Raw genomic sequence first — 17,485 nt, 5'->3', positions numbered from 1 at the left:
GTGGCTCAGTGGAAAGACCACAGGCTTGGGAGTCAGAGGTTATGGGTTCTAATCGCGGCTCCGCCTCAGCTGTGTGACCTTGGGCAAATCACTTAACTTCTCTGATCCTCAGTTACCTCATCTGTAAAATGGGGATTAAGACTGAGAGCCCCACATGGGACGACGTGATCACCTTGCATCCTCCCCAGTGCTTAGAACAGTGCATCGCACATAGCGCTTAACAAATGCTATCATTATTATTATTTAGTGAGATCAGAACTCAATAATAGTGATAATAATTGTGGTATTTGTTACATGCTTACTTTGTGCAAAGCACTGGGGAAGATACAAGACAATCAGGTCAGACACGGTGCCTGTCCCACACAGGGCTCACAATCCAGGCTTTTGTTGGCCATGTGGCTCTAGGACCAATGGAGGCTGACCACAGGTCTAATTGGAGCAGTCATGATATGGAAATTTATTAATAATAAATTGGGGATTAAGATTGTGAGCCCTGGTTGGGACAATAACTGTGCCCAACCTGGTTGTCTTGTATCTGCCCCAGCACTTAATACAGTGCCTGGCAGCATGACATAGTGGCAAGAGCACAGGCTTGGGAGTCAGAGGTCATGGATTCTAATCCTGATTTGCCACTTATCAGCTGTGTGACTTCGGGCACGTCACTTCACTTCTCTGGGCCTCAGTTCCCTCATCGGGAAAATGGGGATTAAGATTGTGAGCCCCACGTGGGACAACTCAATTACCTTGTATCTACCCCAGCGCTTAGAACAGTGCTTGGGACATAGTAAGTGCTTAATAAATACCGTCATTATTATTAACAAATATCCCCATCCAAAAAAATCACATCTCCTCCAACAGGCCTTCCCTGACTAAGCTCTCATTTCTCTTATTCCCTCTACCTTCTGTATCACCCTTGTGCTTGAATTTGTGCCCTTTATTCACCCTACCCTCAGCCCCACAACAGTTTTGTACATATCTGTAATTGATTTTATTGTCTGTCTCCCTCTTTAGACAGCTCCAGGTGCAGGGGACGTGTCCACCAACTCTGTTACTTTGTACTCTCCCTAGCGCTTAGTACAGTGCTTCACACACAGTGAGGACTCAATAAACACAATTGATTCATGGAGCTCCCCTTTGTCCCAGCCCCATTTTCCTTTTTGCTGCTGCTACTGTCCCTGTCCCCTCTCAGGGTCACACTTGGGGAGTTTCCAGTACTCTACCAGTCTCGGCTACTGGAGGGAGAGTCAAGGAGAGGCCTATCCATTCCATTCCTAGCTTGGGCAGTGGCTAGCGAGTGGAAGGCAACCTGCTACAAGTCAAAACTCACCCATGCCAGGCAACAGCATCACGGGAGAGAGTCGAGGGCGGAGATTCGAGTTTACCGCACTGAAGATGGCAATGGTAAACCACTTCCGTATTTTTACCAAGGAAATTCTTTGGCTACACTACCAGCACGATTATAGACGGAGAGCGGGGTATTCTGGAAGAGATGTGTCCATGGTGTTGCTATGGGTCGGTAACGACTCAACTGCATAAAACAGGACTGCCCTGCTAGTCGCTCTGGTCTGAGCAGTGCTTACCTGCTTTCCCCATCTCCCTTTCTCCTGCCTCTTCCAACCCCAGAGCAATGCTTGCTCAGACCTAGGGCAGAGAGGGGCCAGCAGTGGAGTAGAACTGGCAGCAGTACCTTCCCGGAGCATGGACAACACTACGACGACTTGGCATCTGACGTTGTGTCCAAATTACAGCCCCTGGCTCAGCCCAAGTAGATTATTGTAAAGGCCAAAAGCTTTGCACTGGGGAAGACCATATTCAACTTCATAATCCTTTGGCTATTGTTCCGTGCATGGCTGGGCCCCTCTCTCCCCTGTAATCACTCCTGTACTCGTATTCCAGAGAATGGAATAGTTATCACTCATCAGGACATGTCCAATAACGAAGCAAACGTTAAGGGGCCAGCTTTAGTGTATTACGTACTGCTTCAGTCAATTCTGGCTAGTTTGTAATGTATGGCAGGATTTGCATGTGACCTAAACTGTTTTTCTAGAAATTATGGAAAAGGTAGAAACAAAGTTAATCCTTTCCCTCCATCTTCTAGGTTGCTTTCTCTTTATCCTCTGCCGAAACTTTCATTATATTTCTTTTTTATCTTATCCCCTACTTTTTCTTGTTTTTACAAGATGTTTTCTTATTATGGTAGTAGTAATAATAACACCAACAGTATTTTTAAAGTGCTTACTGTGTGTCAAGCACTTTTTTAAGTGCTGGGGTAGATACAGGACAATCTGGTTGGATACAGTTTTAATCCCCATTTTACAGATGAGGTAACAGGTACAGAGAAGTTAAGTGACTTTACCAAGGTCACACAGCAAATAAGTTGCGGAACCAGGGTGAGAACCCAGGTCCTTCTGAGTTCCAGGACTGTGATCTATTGGATGCTCTAGAGTAGCTCCAAATTAGCTGCTTCAAAGGATGCCTTCCTTCTTTTACCCTAGATCATGCCTTAAAGAGCCCTTGGTAGGGGGTGGAGCCAGGTTAGTCTATATCAAATTTGAACTTTTGAGGCCAAACAGCTACTATTTTAAGAAGTTTGCCTAAATAGGAATTTATATTCTTCCCCTTCAGCAAGAAATCTGTGCAGTTTGTGACTATTGTTTATTTGAAAAGAAAAAGCTCATACTTGGAAAATTTGTTCTGTAAATGTACTAGAAATTAGTTCAAAATTCCTCATCAAGGGTCATTTTCCTCCAAAGCTGTCTAATGAATGTTTGCAAATGGGTTTTCAGTAGAGATGGATTTTACTTTATTGGTTTGAAAAGTTCCAACATTGTGATTAAAGATTTCATCTATAAAGACGAAGTTTCTCATAAGTCTGTTTGCTGTTACCATGTTTTTGACTTCTTTGAGGGCATAGAAAAAGTTTCTCTACAAATAGTGGTTATGAGGAGTTATGATTTATTATTTCTTAGTGGCACATTTCATTTAAAAATGCGATTTTTCATTTTTATTTCATTGGATTCATGTTTCTATGATTTAAAAAAAATGCACCATGTGAGGGTTGCAGTGTTTCCAAGATTATCGGCAGAGTTTTGCACCACCCAGAATCTTCCACAGCCTGAAACTTTTATGACTGACTTTATTTTCATTTGATAAATATGACATGTTCCCTTTAAAAATCATGCTTATGGACCCTGCAATCCAAGAGAATTGCTCTTTTCAGCACTTCTGGCGATAGTGCAAATGCAGTAATTTTTCTGGTTCTTTGGTTCTCTCTGGAAATTAGTCCAAGTTCACCTCACTTTTTCTAATGGACCTCTCCATGACAGCTTTTTTAAAATGGTATTTGTTAAGTGCTTACTATGTGCCAGGCACTGTACTAAACTCTGGGGCAGATAAAAGATAATTCGGTTTCAGACAGTCCATGTCCCTCATGGGGTTCACAGTCTTAATCCCCATTTTACAGGTGAGGCAACTGAGGTACAAAGAAGTTACGTGACTTACCCAAGGTCATGTAGCAGACAAGTGGCAGAGGTCAGATTAGAACCCAAGTCCTTTTGACTCCTAGAACCATACTGTCTCCACTAGGCCATATAGAGGCACGCTCAGCACATGGAAAGAAATTTCCAGTATACGGGATGCAAGAACACTAGGTAGCATTATTACTGTTTTTCATTTGATATTTTAAAAAGTATCCTTAGTGATAAAATAATAATAATAATAACAGCATTTGTTAAGCACTTACTATGTGAAAAGCACTGTTCTAAGCGCTGGGGTAGATACAAGGTGATCAGGTTGTCCCACGTGGGCTCACAGTCTTAATTCCATTTTACAGGTGGGGTAACTGAGGCCCAGAGAAGTTAAGTGAGTTGCCCAAGGTCACATAGCTGACAATTGGCAGAGCCAGGATTTGAACCCATGACCTCTTGCTTCCCAAGCCCAGGCTCTTTCCATTGAGCCACACTGCTTCTCACCTCAAGGCTCAAGTCTGGGGAAAAAAAACCCTCCGATTTGAGATTGGAATCCTGGGAATAAGGCTGAAATCACTATGTCTCTCATTTTAAAGAGAATGGATATGGTAATGGATACGGATATGGTAAGAAGTGGCATGGCATAGTGGCTAGAGCACAGGCCTGGGAATCAGAAGGTCATGGGTTCTAATCCAGGCTCCGCCATGTCTGCTGTGTGATCTTGGGCAAGTCACTTCTCTGGGTCTCAATTACGTCATCTGTAAAATGGGGATTGGAAATATAAGCCCCTGTATGGGACAGAGACTGTCCAACCTGATTAACCTGTATCCACCCCAGTGCTTAGTACAGTGCCTGGCACATAGTAAGCACTTAACAAATACTATTATTATTATTATTATTATTTTTATTATTATTATTATTATTATATGCAATCTCCTTTCTTGTAGCTTATATTCTTCTACTCCTGAAATCTTGAGTTCCTAGTAATAATAATAATAATAATAATAATAATGATGATGACATTTATTAAGCACTTACTATGTGCAAAGCAACGTTCTAAGCACTGGGGAGGTTACAAGGTGATCAGGTTGTCTCACGGGGGGCTCACAGTCTTCATCCCCATTTTACAGATGAGGTAACTGAGGCACAGAGAAGTTAAGTGACTTGCCCAAAGTCACACAGCTGACAATTGGCGGAGCCGGGATTAGAACCAATGACCTCTGACTCCAAAGCCCGGGCTGTAGTAGTAGTCATAATAGTAGTAAGAAAGTACTAGTAAGAAAAGTAAAAAAAGTAAGTAAATAAAGTAGTAAGAAAGTAATATAGAAAGCAGCGTGGCTCAGTGGAAAGAGCCCGGGCTTTGGAGTCAGAGGTCATGGGTTCGAATCCTGCTCCGCCACAGTCTGCTGTGTGACCTTGGGCAAGTCACTTAACTTCTCTGAGCCTCAGTTCCCTCATCTGTTATAAATGGGGATTGAGACTGTGAGCCCCCCGTGGGACAACTTGATCACATTGTATCCCCCCCCAGCGCTTAGAACAGTGCTTTGCACATAGTAAGCGCTTAACAAATGCCATCATTATTATATTATTAGTAGTAGTGGTGGGAAGAGTGGCATTTATTGCTTATTGAGTGGTTACTTGGCTTACTGCCCTGTATTAAGTGCTTGGGAAGTACATCATAAAGAAGTGACAGGTTCCTTGTCCACAAGGATCTTACATTGTAATGAGGGAGATAGACGTAATGGTATTTACAACTAGAATGGTTAAAATAAATAAATTGAGAAAGCATGTGTACCTGAGTGCTGAGGGGGGATGTAAATAAGTTCGTAAGTCCTGGGATAGGATGCATGGTAAAATATTCTTTTGAGGAAGTACATAGAAAACTCCCAGAGATCTAGAATTGCGGGGTTCAATTGAGGCAGTAGTTCACAATTTACACAGAGCTCACTCCTCTGAAGAGCTCAAAGCACACTCTGACCATGGTCTTGATAGCCTTGGAGTTTGGAAGCATTCTCAGGAGCAAGAATATCCTGCCCATCCCAGGACTATCTATTTCAGTAACAGCATGCTATTAAAAAAATGATTGGTCTACAAGTTTCAGACTGGAGAATTCATTTTTAACAATGTTCCTAGTATTCCCCAAAAGAGGCTATCTGCGGCCTGTTTGTTGAGCACCAAACCTGAGATTAGATCCTTGTAAACATCCCAATAATATGGAGTTTCATAACGGAGCAAAGATTGCCTCTTGTTCTCTGTGGGACTGTTATGGGTGACTTTGTCCATTGTTTAAATTAGATGAACGGTAATGTGCTGTCTGGGTATTTTGGATGAGTGCTAAGGAGAATGCTTTTGTTCATGACATCTGATGTAAGTGAGTCTTGAACTTGTTATATTTATTTTATGGCTGCTTTCGTGTGTGGGTCACATCCTAGTCTCTTGAGTGAATGATGGCAACTAAACTCATTGCTAGACCCTAGTCCATCTGTCAATAATAATTCCCTAGAATTGTCAGCTTTGTTCTGGCTCGTATTTTGTGAAAACAGCAACTTCAAATGCCTTATGTTGAACCCCACCCCATTCACTATTAATGCTTGTGTTAGTAAGTATGTAACGCCAGCCCACACCTCTTCTTGGAGGTGTAAACTCAGTTCGCAGCTGGAAGAAGCTCCAGACTGATTTAAAGAGTCCCAGTTTGTACAGAGGCGCTGTGGACGTTCTAACCTCTCCTCCAGGGAGACCCTCAACTACAATTCCCTCTAATCCCTACGTTTTAGGGTCTTGATAGAGATTGTAGGGCAGGTCTGCTTTTCAGTCAGTGCTTAGAATGGTGCTTGACACATAGTAAGTGTCTAATAAATACCATCATTATTAGTCCTGGAAGTTAGTTCGCATGGTTAACCATCACAGATGGTGACAGTTCTGCTCACCCTTACCTGGTTGAGTGTTGGTAGGATGAACTCAAGTTTTAGGCTATCATTACGAGGTCATGAATCCCTGGACCACGTTCCTCAACCTATCTCTGCCAGCCACGAGCAAGAGAAAGCAGTGGGGCCTGTTCCTTCATTCATTCAATCATATTTATTGAGTGCTTACTGTGTTCAGAGCACTGTACTAAGTGCTTGGGAAGTACAAGTTGGCAACATATAGAGACAGTCCCTACCCAACAACGGGCTCACAGTCTAAAAGGGGGAGACAGAAAACAAAACAAAACTGTTGGATAGAGCAGGGGCCTGGGAATCAGAAGGATTTGGTTTCTAATTCCAGCTCTGCCACATGTCTGCTCACATGTCTGCTGTGTGACTTTAGTCAAGACACTTGACTTCTCTGAGCTTCAGGTACCTCATTTATAAAATGAGGATTTAGACTGTGAATGCCACGTGGGACAGGGACTGTGTCCAACCTGATTTGCTTGTGTTCACCCTAGCGCTTAAAACAGTGCTTAGCACATAGTAAGCGCTTAACAGATACCACAGTTATTATTATTATTACTATAGATGGCATTGCCCACCCTGTCCCAAACCGTTTTTCATCGGACTGTCACCAGATAGCCCCCAATTCACCTTGCATTGTCCTCCACGGGCCATTACCCTGCAGTGGGGACCGGGGGTTCAGTCACCCCTCTCAGTGTGTTTGCATCCAAGTTAGCGTGGTGTTCTAGAATGTGCCTTTCCCTAACCCCATGGGAGTTGGCAACAGAAGCCGAGGGGTCAGTTACTTGGGTTCAGATAGCTGCAGAAGTTGAAATGACCAGCTACTAGTGAGCTAAGGGGAGGAATTTCTGCAGCCGAGGTGCCTGTTGGGATATCTCTTTTCAAAAAATCCAAAGTTCACTATCGTAAAAAGAAAACTCCTAGGTGACAGTGTGGTCCGAAGAGACAAGGAGGCCTTGAGCAAGTAACTGTCTGGTTTGAAATTCAGTAATTTTCCAGGAGAAGTGGTGGTAAAAACTCCCAAGAGAAAATATGAAATCAAACATTCTGTTTTGCCTCCAAGGAAAAAAAAAGTGGACATTGTAGAGATTTAAATCTCAAGAAACCGTTTTTGACTTTTGAAAAATCCTGGTGATTACAGGCCAGTTTTGTTTTTTTTTTGTGGCGGGGTGGGCAGCAAATATCTGTGAGGTTTAAAACCAGTGGGTCTAGAGTTTATACTGGGTTTATACTGGGAATAGCATAGACTGCTGGGGAAACTGGGAATGATGAGTAAGCAAGCATCAGAATGGTGCTTCGTGAAGTGAGCAGAACCTAGGTGAAAAGAGGACCATCTGTCCAACAGCTGTTGTTTCAGCACGTTAATACCAGAGCAGACAAAATAGTTGGCACATCATTTTAATTTTTTTACTGAACCAAGAGCCAGAAACAATACCAAGTCATATTCTTTTGAAGTGTCCTCGTTTTCCTGAGATTTACCAGGAATAGGAAAAAAAGTACCCTCAAAGTATTTGGTGAATATGGTCTGACAAGCTGTCTGTGATCTGATCTCTTGGGCTACTGTAGGAAATGAAAAAAGCTGTCCTTTGTGGAATTTACCTGACATGAGGGCCAGTAGGCCTCTGTAGTACCTGATTTGCCAGGAAATCTGGACAATTAAGTCATCAACCATTCTCAGTAGGTTCTGTCCCAAAGTTACAAGTAATTCAGTGGCGTTTAATGATCTTTGTTTGATGGTGGTAATAATAATAATAATGATGGCATTTATTAAGCACTTACTACGTGCAAAGCACTGTTCTAAGTGCTGGGGAGGTTAAAAGGTGATCAGGTTGCCCCACAGGGGGCTCACAGTCTTAATCCCCATTTTGCAGATGAAATAACTGAGGCACAGAGAAATTAAGTGACTTGCCCCAAGTCACACAGCTGACAATTCAAACACTGTTCTAAGCACTGGGGTGGGTACAAGTCAATTAGGTCAGACCCAGTTCCTGTCCTAAATGGGGCTCACAGTCTTAAGTGGGAGGGAGAACAGGTATCGAATCCCCATTTTACAGTTGAGGAAACTGAGGCACAGAGGAGTTAACTGAGTTGCCCACGGTTGCACAGCTAGCAATAGGCAGAACAAGTTGGCAGAACCAGAATTAGAACCCAGGTCCTCCAACTCCAAGGCCCACGCTCTTTCCACTAGGCCACACCGCTTCCCTCTTGAACATGGGGTTCTCCCTCCACCCCACCAAAAGAATGGTTGATTTTCTGGCTCAATTGACAACCTTGGTCTTTCACACCACAGTTTCCTGTCTTTCTACAAAGCTGGTGTTCCCCCATGACCAGCTCCATCCCTTCCATCCTCTACCCTGTAAGCTGGTTGTGGGCCGGGAACTTGTCCATCAACTGCTCGACTTGAGCCCCTTGTTGGGTAGGGACCATCTCTATATGTTGCCAACTTGTACTTCCCAAGCGCTTAGTACAGTGCTCTGCACACAGTAAGTGCTCAGTAAATACAATTGAATGAATGAACTCTGTTTTATTGTACTCTCCCAAGCGCTCAGTACAGTGCTCTGCATAGATTGAGCGATTGATTCCTCAAAGCATAAAGTGAGCTTCCAGTCTGAGGGTCTCTTCGGGTTCACTGAAGAAATCCTCAAAGATTTCGACTGGCAGCACCTCTAAGGATTTGAACGTGAGGTTTTCAAATCCTGGCAGCTCCCCGTACTTTGTCCTGCTCTAACTTCTGTTTAGGTATACTTGACATACATCCATAAGGAAAGCTAATGCCAGGGAGCTGTGAAAAAAAAAAAAAACAACCAAAAAAAAAAAAAAACCCCACACAGGCCCAAGCAGCTGCGTCACAGGATTTGATCATTTCAGGCTGGGGTGCCAGGAGATTTGAGACAGATGTTTTCAGACATGCCGCATGCCTTAAACATTTCCAGGGGTCCGGCTGCAAGGAGTGACTTAATAACTGGAGAAACAGGAAAAGTATGCAGGAGGAGGACCCGAGCGGGTGTTCGCCTCTAGGTGCGTGGCCAGCCTGTGCACCGGCCTGTCAGAGCTGGCTATTTAAGCCGTCCTGTGCCCTCTGTATTGCTCCTCATCTGCCTGTGAATAAAGCTCAGCATTGTGATTACTAATCCCGCTCCAGTCACTTGACTTTAAATGTGGTTTTGGAGTGCATCCCGGAGTTCTGCTCACTAAGCTTCCTACTCCTGTTTCAGAGACACCACTGGAGAGCGAGCAGAGCTCACAGAAGGCTGCTTTCCACCGTCCTGCCTCGTCTTTCTCAAACCTGTCTGGTTTGGGCTGGGCTGAGCCTTTTTTTTTTTTAAATAAATCATTGAAGGGAAATCAATGGATACCAAGCTGATTTGTTTATTTTTCTTTCTCTCTCTGCCCCGGCTCCCAGTGGGTAACCACACTGGCCGCATCAAGGTGGTCTTTACTCCGAGCATCTGCAAAGTAACCTGCACCAAAGGCACTTGTCAGAATAATTGTGAGAAGGGGAACACCACCACCCTGATCAGTGAAAACGGCCACGCCGCGGATACTTTGACAGCCACTAACTTCCGAGTAGGTGAGTACCCCTTAGTTGCTAGCTACCTCAGCTGCCCTGGCCTGGTTTGGGGCATAGGCAAGGTTGTTTTAAGCTTTTCAGAACCACTCACGGGTCTGTCCCCTGCATTAAAGAGATCTTCGACATGCCGGTTCTAGTACTTTGGCTTTCAGGCAGACTTCTTAACGGCTCTCTGGATTGTTTTTGGTGTGGTGGTTTGTTTCGTGGAAGGCAAATGGGAAAATATTGACCATCAGCTGTGATCGTTTACGAAGCAGAATGGAGGTGGGGGGGTGCTGATATGCTTTTGCTCAGACAGGTGTTCTCTTGTCCATGATAAGAAGCTTATCTCTCAAAGCATAGGGTGACCTATTCCAAAATATGTGTGCTGGGCTCTCAACCCCATATGGGTTAGAGCCCACCCAATTAACTGTCTAATAAGGGTAGAAAATGAAAATGATACTTAGCGTGCCCCCGAAAGCCCACCTTTAAAACAGTAAAAGAAAACTGTTTTGATTTCCTATTCCTCGTACAGGAAAAGGATGCCACGTTTCCGTTAGTTGTAAACCAGATTCATTAGAATCAAGAATTGAAATGCAGCACAGAACAAGTGGTGATTTCTTGCCTGAGGAGTTACTGTCACCATTAATAGTACCTCTTCCCAACTTGGAGTCTCTGTCTGAGTAATATAGGAGAGAGAAGTTCTTGTGAAAGGCAAGAATCCCCCTGAAACTACTGTATATATTGCAGTGTTCTATACACTGAGGGAGATATTCCCTAGTTTGTGATTCCCTGAACAACTGCAATGGGGCCGTTGGCTGGAAAGCTTGTATTATGCAATTTAAAATGTATTTTTATCACAGGAAATTCATATTTTTGCCAGTTTGGGTTTATCATGTACTCAGAGAATTCAGGGCACCCACACTGCCATTTGTGTTACCAGGACAACCGAATGTCAGAAGAAATTACTGCCAGGCATATTTGCCCTTTTCAAGCAGATCCTAGTGTGGTCCCTGAAGGGGAAAAATCATTTCAAGCTCTACTCCATCAAGGCAGACACTTCAACAGGCGGAGTGAAGCGATTCTGTGATTTCCAGTTCCAGGGTGCTGGCTTGGGTAGATTTCCTCTCTGAGAGCTCACAGCTGGCTAACACATACACCTTTTTTAAGATCTCCATAAACACTTTTCTAAACTGTTAGTGCTTCTGCAAAATAAATTTCCTGCCGGGGCCACGGAAGCTCTAATGGGGGTAACTGCTAAAGGTTCTGGACACTGGCTGCCATATGGCAAATTAGGCTCAATTAGTGCTGCTTGTTAATGAGTCAACACATGGGCTTCTGGTTGCTTGAAGGGAGGTTCCATCGATAACCCTGGGTTTTTCCTTTCTTGGTTAGCCTGCCTGTCCCCCACTACTTGGAGCATTTACCGTGACTTTTATGGGTCGAATGATGAAGCATTAGGGATGGGCAGTAGGGATGTTGGTTTGAAACTTGATCACTGAACAAATATTTGACAGTTTCGAGAAGCAGGGGAAGTCTACCTGTTAAAGCTTGCAATCAGCCTTCCTCGCTGGTACTAGTCTAGCCGCTCGGAAACAACTTGCACGTCAGCTTGCTAAATACAAGATGAGTAAGTCAAAAGCCTTAAGAAAAAATCCACACATAAAACCTTCATTAACACTGGAAGCAATGGCCCTTGGTTTTGGATACTCAGGTTTGTAGGCACTGTATTTCGAGTGCTTTTGGGTAAATTTTTAGCTAATCTCTCTATCTCCTGTACATTCTTTATATCAGACATGAACAGCACTGGTGACTGTTGAAATCAGGATGGGAGCTTTGCGAGCAGTATATGTGCCTGTTCCTTCTTAACACAGGTCTATCACAAGCAAAGATGTCTGATCTGTTTCTAAAGCCACAGGTAATCCTTCCTGGAAGGCAAACAGGATGAGAGAATTTTGTGGGGAGGGCTTTTTTTTTTGGATTTTGTCCTCTCTCAACAAAGTTGTGTTCCATCTGAAAGGGCACTTTTCCTTGCCTTTGGAAACATTCCCTATGTACCAGTGGATGGGGCTCCTTGACATCTGTGCTCATGGGGAATCTGTGTGCACACTTGGAGAACTCCTGAGGTGGTGGGGTGGGGTGGCCACTGGGGCTGACAGCCCTCCTCCTGCCCCAGTCTTATTTCTACCATGCCACTTGCCCATGTAAAAATAGCCTTGGAAGTGCCAGGAAGGGAAAGGCGTGTGCAGAGTCGGGTACTCGTGGGAATCCTGGGAAGGGTGGAGATGGGTCCCACCAGTTCTGCTGGCTGGGACCCAGGCTGGTGCTAAATGTTCACTGTGGAGGGGCTCCTGTTAGACTCCTAGGCAAGCAAGATGCCCCCTGGAAGGCAGCATAGGCAGAGTACAATGGGCTTGCCCAGGGCAAGTTCTTGGCTGGATTTTGGAAACCCTTACCTTAGGAAGGGAAAATAGGGGCCAGCTTCAACCACTATGTACTCCCTCAAAGCAGCAGGGAGGCCTGATTTCAGCAGATCTTCATTTTCTCTGCTTAAGAGATTTCCACATTTTAAAGTTGATGTGATGTGAAGCCCTCTCCCGACATCTCTTATCTCCTTTTAATTAATTCCCAGTTCCAATCATTGTCCTCTTATCCTAGATTGTGGGAGGTCTGGATTTTTAATGAAAGTTTTTTTTCTTGGGGGAGGCAAGGAACCTCAGGGAAAAAAGCACCAACAATGAGGGATCCAGTGTGCTTGACCTAACTCAGACCTAATCTATATGATTATGGTCTTCTCCTTAAACACATTTTTTCCCAGATTGCTTTTTGCCCCTCCACTGACCTGTTCCCCAATCTCCAGCGTCAACTTGGTCAAACCCTATTCACTGGACTAATGATCATAGTGGTCTTTTCATGGAAAAAAGATGCCCAGTTAACTTTTGCCACTCCCACTAAATAGCCGCCTCGGCCACATGCCTATTTTAAATGCCAGGGGTGGATAGGCTGTTCTAGAGGTTGAGGATTTATTTAGGTTGTTACAGTTCCTTCTGAATAGAACATTATTCTCCTTGTTATTTCAGAAAGACTTTGCTCAGAAAAGAAAATCACGACAATAATACAAACTGTGCCTAAAACAGTAACAGAAACAATGGTTTCCAAATATGCAGAGATTCTTAGATTTTTGTTATGCATCTTCCATGTACTAAGAGCTGGCAGAAATATGCCTGGTTGCAAACAACTCTCAAAAGCTGACCAGAGAAACTAAAACACTGTGCCCATTTTTAGAATTGTATTAGTAATTTGTATGTCTAGAAGCAAGCGCCCCAGCCAGTTTATTCTAAGACCAAGGCAGTCATCCATAAGCTTTCAGATTCCTTGGTATGTTTGATCCCATGCCAGATGGGTCAGGTCAGTAGTAGCAATTATCCCAAAAGCAGAAGGACAACTTAATGATGGTCTTTATAGCTGGACTTTCATTGTGCAGTATCTTTCTGTGTCATTGAGACTGAAGCAAAAGTAAGGGATTAAAGTTTGTTATTCATTCATTCAATCATATTTATTGAGCGCTTACTGTGTGTAGAGCACTGTACTAAGCGCTTGGGAAGTACAAATCGGCAACATATAGAGACGGTCCCTACCCAACAACAGGCTCACAGTCTAGAAGGGGAAGACAGACAACAAAACAAAACAATAAAGGAGGGAAGAGAGAGAAGGCTTAAAACTCTAAGGTAAGAGATCCTGACAGCGAAGATTTTAGACACTGTATGGGGCCCCTAAGTGAATAATAATAATAATAAGAATAATACTTAAGTGCTTACTATGTGCCACTTACTAAGCTCTGGGTTGGATACAAGATAATCAGGTTGGCTACAGCCCCTGCCTACATGGGGCTCACAACCTAATGAGATGAGGAAATTGAAGCACATGGAAATTAAGTGACTTGCCCAAGGTCACACAGCTCAGAAGTGGCAGAGTTGGGATTAGAACCCAGGTCCTCTGATGCCCAAACCCATGCTCTTTCCATTAGGCTGCCCTGGTTCTCTTTTAAATGTGGGATCCATTAGATTGTAAACCCCCAATGCATGTCTTGCCTTGGTTTTGCTCTCCCAAGTGCTTAGCACACTGCTGTGAATGCCATAGGCTTACAGTCAGTACTTGTGATTGATTGGGATCGAGTCTATGGGATGGATCTATCTGGGATAGCTTAGGTGTGGTCCTTCCTGAAGATTGGGAAATGGGCTAGTTGACCTCTTGAGGTTGCTTTTAGCCTTAAAAGTTTATGAAGTGGCTAGGTTCTCTCTTAACATATAATCTCCTTGGTCTGTATGTAATAGAGACCCACATGCTGCAATGCCTTGTGAATTCTGAGCACTTCATTTCCTGTTAAATCATTATCACTTTCTGAAGTAATTATTTGCGTGCCTGATTTATAGGGTCCTGTCCACGGCATTGTGGAGAATTTTGGGAGGAGAATCAGGCATGATTCCTGCCCTTGGGTTGCTTACAGTCTAATGGCAGTCAAGATAAATAACACATAGGCGCAAACACACACACATACACACACATGAAAAGGTCAGTGAGATTGAAAGAAACAAAGAGCCATGTAGTAAATTTTGGGTACAAATAACAAAAGTGAAGACATAGGTCACAGGTGAATGCTGGAAGGACACTCACTCATCCTTCATCCTGAAGATTTAAGGGTCTGTTTTCTGAGTTCCAGAAGGTAATCAGTTACAAATGTATTTATTTTGGCATGTAAAGCACACCTAGAGTAACATAATGGGGAGAGCTTCAGAAAAGATGTGTGCGTGTTGTGCCTTGGGCGCTAAACCTCCTTCTTGCCATGAAATTGCCACCATAGAAAGGGCACTACTGGGCAATTACAAAGATTCAGCTGGACCATTATTCAAGTCATTCACTCTAGCACCCTTTGCCAGGCCACAGATGGCTGTTCAGATCCTGCCCCAGGCTCCTACTTACTCTGGAAAGCTGTAAGATGTGCCAAGTATATTTTTAAGAGCCCAGCTTAAGAAGAAGACATCGTGTGGCACTGGCAAAGTGAGACAACCACACCCTCTTTCACTTGGAACATTCCCTTTCTTGAGGGATTCACTTCCTTATACATGAAGCCTGTACTGATTGCCAAGTCTTCTGGCAAGGATGTGAACATTATAGCAATGTAATACATTTTGGGAGCAGAAGCTGCAGGCAGGAGGAAAAATAATCATCTTGAATACATTTCTGGTCGTCTCCAGTGATATACGATAATACCATTTAGCTCCATTTTGCAGCATGTGTTCGTCACCACCAGAATATAGTCCTCTCTGGAGTGAGCAGAGGCCCACAGTTCGGATCCCCACTCCACGATGCGTAGAGGGGAAATTTTGGCCAAAGAAATACAGGAAAATTTAAAATCTTAGTGGCACTCTAGTATTGTGGAAGGCAACCAGAACTCAATTTCCTCACCATAAGGAGGACTTCAGGACATCCAGTTCATTTGGTTCTAATGATAAATTTCCTTCCAGTTGTCAACATCAACCGGAATTCAGGCGGGTGGAAGTGGAGGGAGGAACTGCTTCCGCAGTGTGTCCTGAACATTTTCATTCAGTCGTTCCCAATTTTTTTTTTTAAATGGTATTTAAAAACTATGCACTATATGCCAGGCATTGTACTAAGTGCTGGGGTGAGCTCATTGTGGGCAGAGAGTGTGTCTGTTTATTGTTGTATTGCATTCTCCCAAGTGCTTAGTGTGGTGCTTTGCACACAGTAAGTACTCAGTAAATCCAGCTGAATGAATGGATACAATGTAATCGAGTTGGACCCAGTCCCCGTACATCGTGGAACTCACAGTCTTAATCCGTATTTTACAGATGAGGTAACTGAGGAAACAGAGAAGTGAAGTGGCTTGTCCAAAGTCATACAGCGGGCAAGTGGTAGAGCTGGGATTGGAACCCAGATCCTATGACTCGCAGGTGGCCGCTCTTTCCACTAGGCCACATGAGGTTCCTAGCAAAAATGAAACCTGTTGGAAGAGGTGCTGAACCCCAAGTCTTTGTCAGGTGGATGCTTATTTGTCAGGGGGTCCTTGTGACCGGCCCGCCACCCCGGAGCTTAAAACCACCCACTGGTGGCTTGTCCCTCAGAGATATTTGGCTGTCCCAGTGCTCACGAAACAAATTTGTCCTCTCCTGCAAGGGAGGATCGGAGAATCTGTTCACAGCTGGAAGTCCATCCTGGAGCCAGCCTCCCTGAAGAGGTGAACACGCTTTTGAGGGTAAAGGAAGAACTCCCACCCAAGTGAAGCAGCGTATCTCAGTGGAAAGAGCACGGGCTTGGGAGTCAGAGGTCGTGGGCTCTAATCCCGGCTCCGCCACTTGTCAGCTGTGTGACTTTGGTCAAGTCACTACTTCTCTGTCCCTCTGTTACCTCATCTGTAAAACGGGAATTAAGACTGTGAGCCCCACATGGGACAACCTGATTACCTTGCATTCCCCCCAGCACTTAGAACAGTGCTTGGTACATAGTAAGCACTTAACAAATACCATTATTATTATTATTTTTATGATAAGTGCCTTTTGGCCTAAATGGATTAGGTTAGTGTTAGTAAGGAGTTTTTAATTCTCTCTCCCTGGCTGCATCTTGGCTAATTTTGTTTTAAAGCTGTTGCTATTGTAATGATAATAATAATTATGGTACTTGTTAAGCGCTTACTATGCATCAAACACTCTTCTAAGCGCTGGGGCAGATACAAGTTAATCAGGTTGGACAAAGTCCCTGTCCCACTTGGGGCTCACAGTCTTATTCCCCATTTTGCAGATGAGGTAGCTGAGGCACAGAGAAGTGAAGTGAGTTGCCCAGGGTCACACAGCAGACACATGCCATAGCTGGGATTAGAACCCAGGTCCTTCTGACCTCCAGGCCCATGCTCTATCCACTAAGCTGTGCTACTCTGCACTCAGTAAATACTTGATATAAATCAATGATTGATTGATTGAACAAGATGGGGGGGCAATTGAACTAGCCTCTGCTCACTTTGGAGAGCACTCCCAGAATATTCATTAAACTCCCATTTGCCCCAAAAGTTTTAGCATAAGCAGCACGTTGCTGCTTGCTTCCTAAATCTTGGATATTGACTTGTGCGTTCATTCCTAAAAAGAGAGCCCCGGTTTTTATCATTGGCCCCTTCCAGACTTCGGTGAGAGGAGATAGCAGTGTAGACACCTTGGAGTCTAAGGAACTTCCTATGCTTTCTGGGCATCCACTTCAAGCCTGACTTTGATTTAACTGTGCCTCAAACAGGTCAAAGGAAACTTGGCTCGAAATGTTTCTTTTAGCAAAGCAAGGTAAATTGCAAATTGCACTGTCTGGCCTCTGGAAAATCAGCAAGTCAGCTAGAAATTTACTAGCTGGATTCTATCTAGCCAGAGCGTCTTATCCATCAGGATTAGAACCTGTCACGTTTTGCCACTGCAGTGTCCCTTTCTGGAGAAAGGGTGATTTATGAGCCCCTGGGATCTGCTTGTGGTATTAATAACATC

General features: G+C 44.0%; 1 protein-coding gene and 1 non-coding gene across 9 annotated transcripts in view; both read left to right on the top strand.

The window, feature by feature from the left end:
* LTBP1 (latent transforming growth factor beta binding protein 1) overlaps positions 1 to 17,485 on the top strand; it is a 438,291-nt gene that overhangs the window by 153,824 nt on the left and 266,982 nt on the right. For 4 of the 8 annotated variants that reach the window (XM_038760501.1, XM_038760417.1, XM_038760246.1 and 1 more), the window contains exon 4: positions 9,801 to 9,968. In XM_038760501.1, coding sequence (XP_038616429.1) covers positions 9,801 to 9,968 — 168 coding nt within the window. Of the gene's footprint in view, positions 1 to 9,745; positions 9,969 to 17,485 lie in introns of those variants that run through there. The other 4 variants (XM_038760731.1, XM_038760714.1, XM_038760658.1 and 1 more) reach the window with 1 other exon arrangement.
* LOC119934915 lies at positions 1,180 to 1,317 on the top strand. The gene has a single exon (XR_005453036.1). It is a non-coding gene; the product is annotated as a small nucleolar RNA SNORA7 (small nucleolar RNA).

This window comes from Tachyglossus aculeatus, chromosome 1, assembly GCF_015852505.1.
Source record: "Tachyglossus aculeatus isolate mTacAcu1 chromosome 1, mTacAcu1.pri, whole genome shotgun sequence".
Taxonomy (NCBI): domain Eukaryota; kingdom Metazoa; phylum Chordata; class Mammalia; order Monotremata; family Tachyglossidae; genus Tachyglossus; species Tachyglossus aculeatus.
The sequence above is the reverse complement of the archived record's forward strand: the minus strand, read 5'-3'. Positions and strand labels throughout refer to the sequence as shown.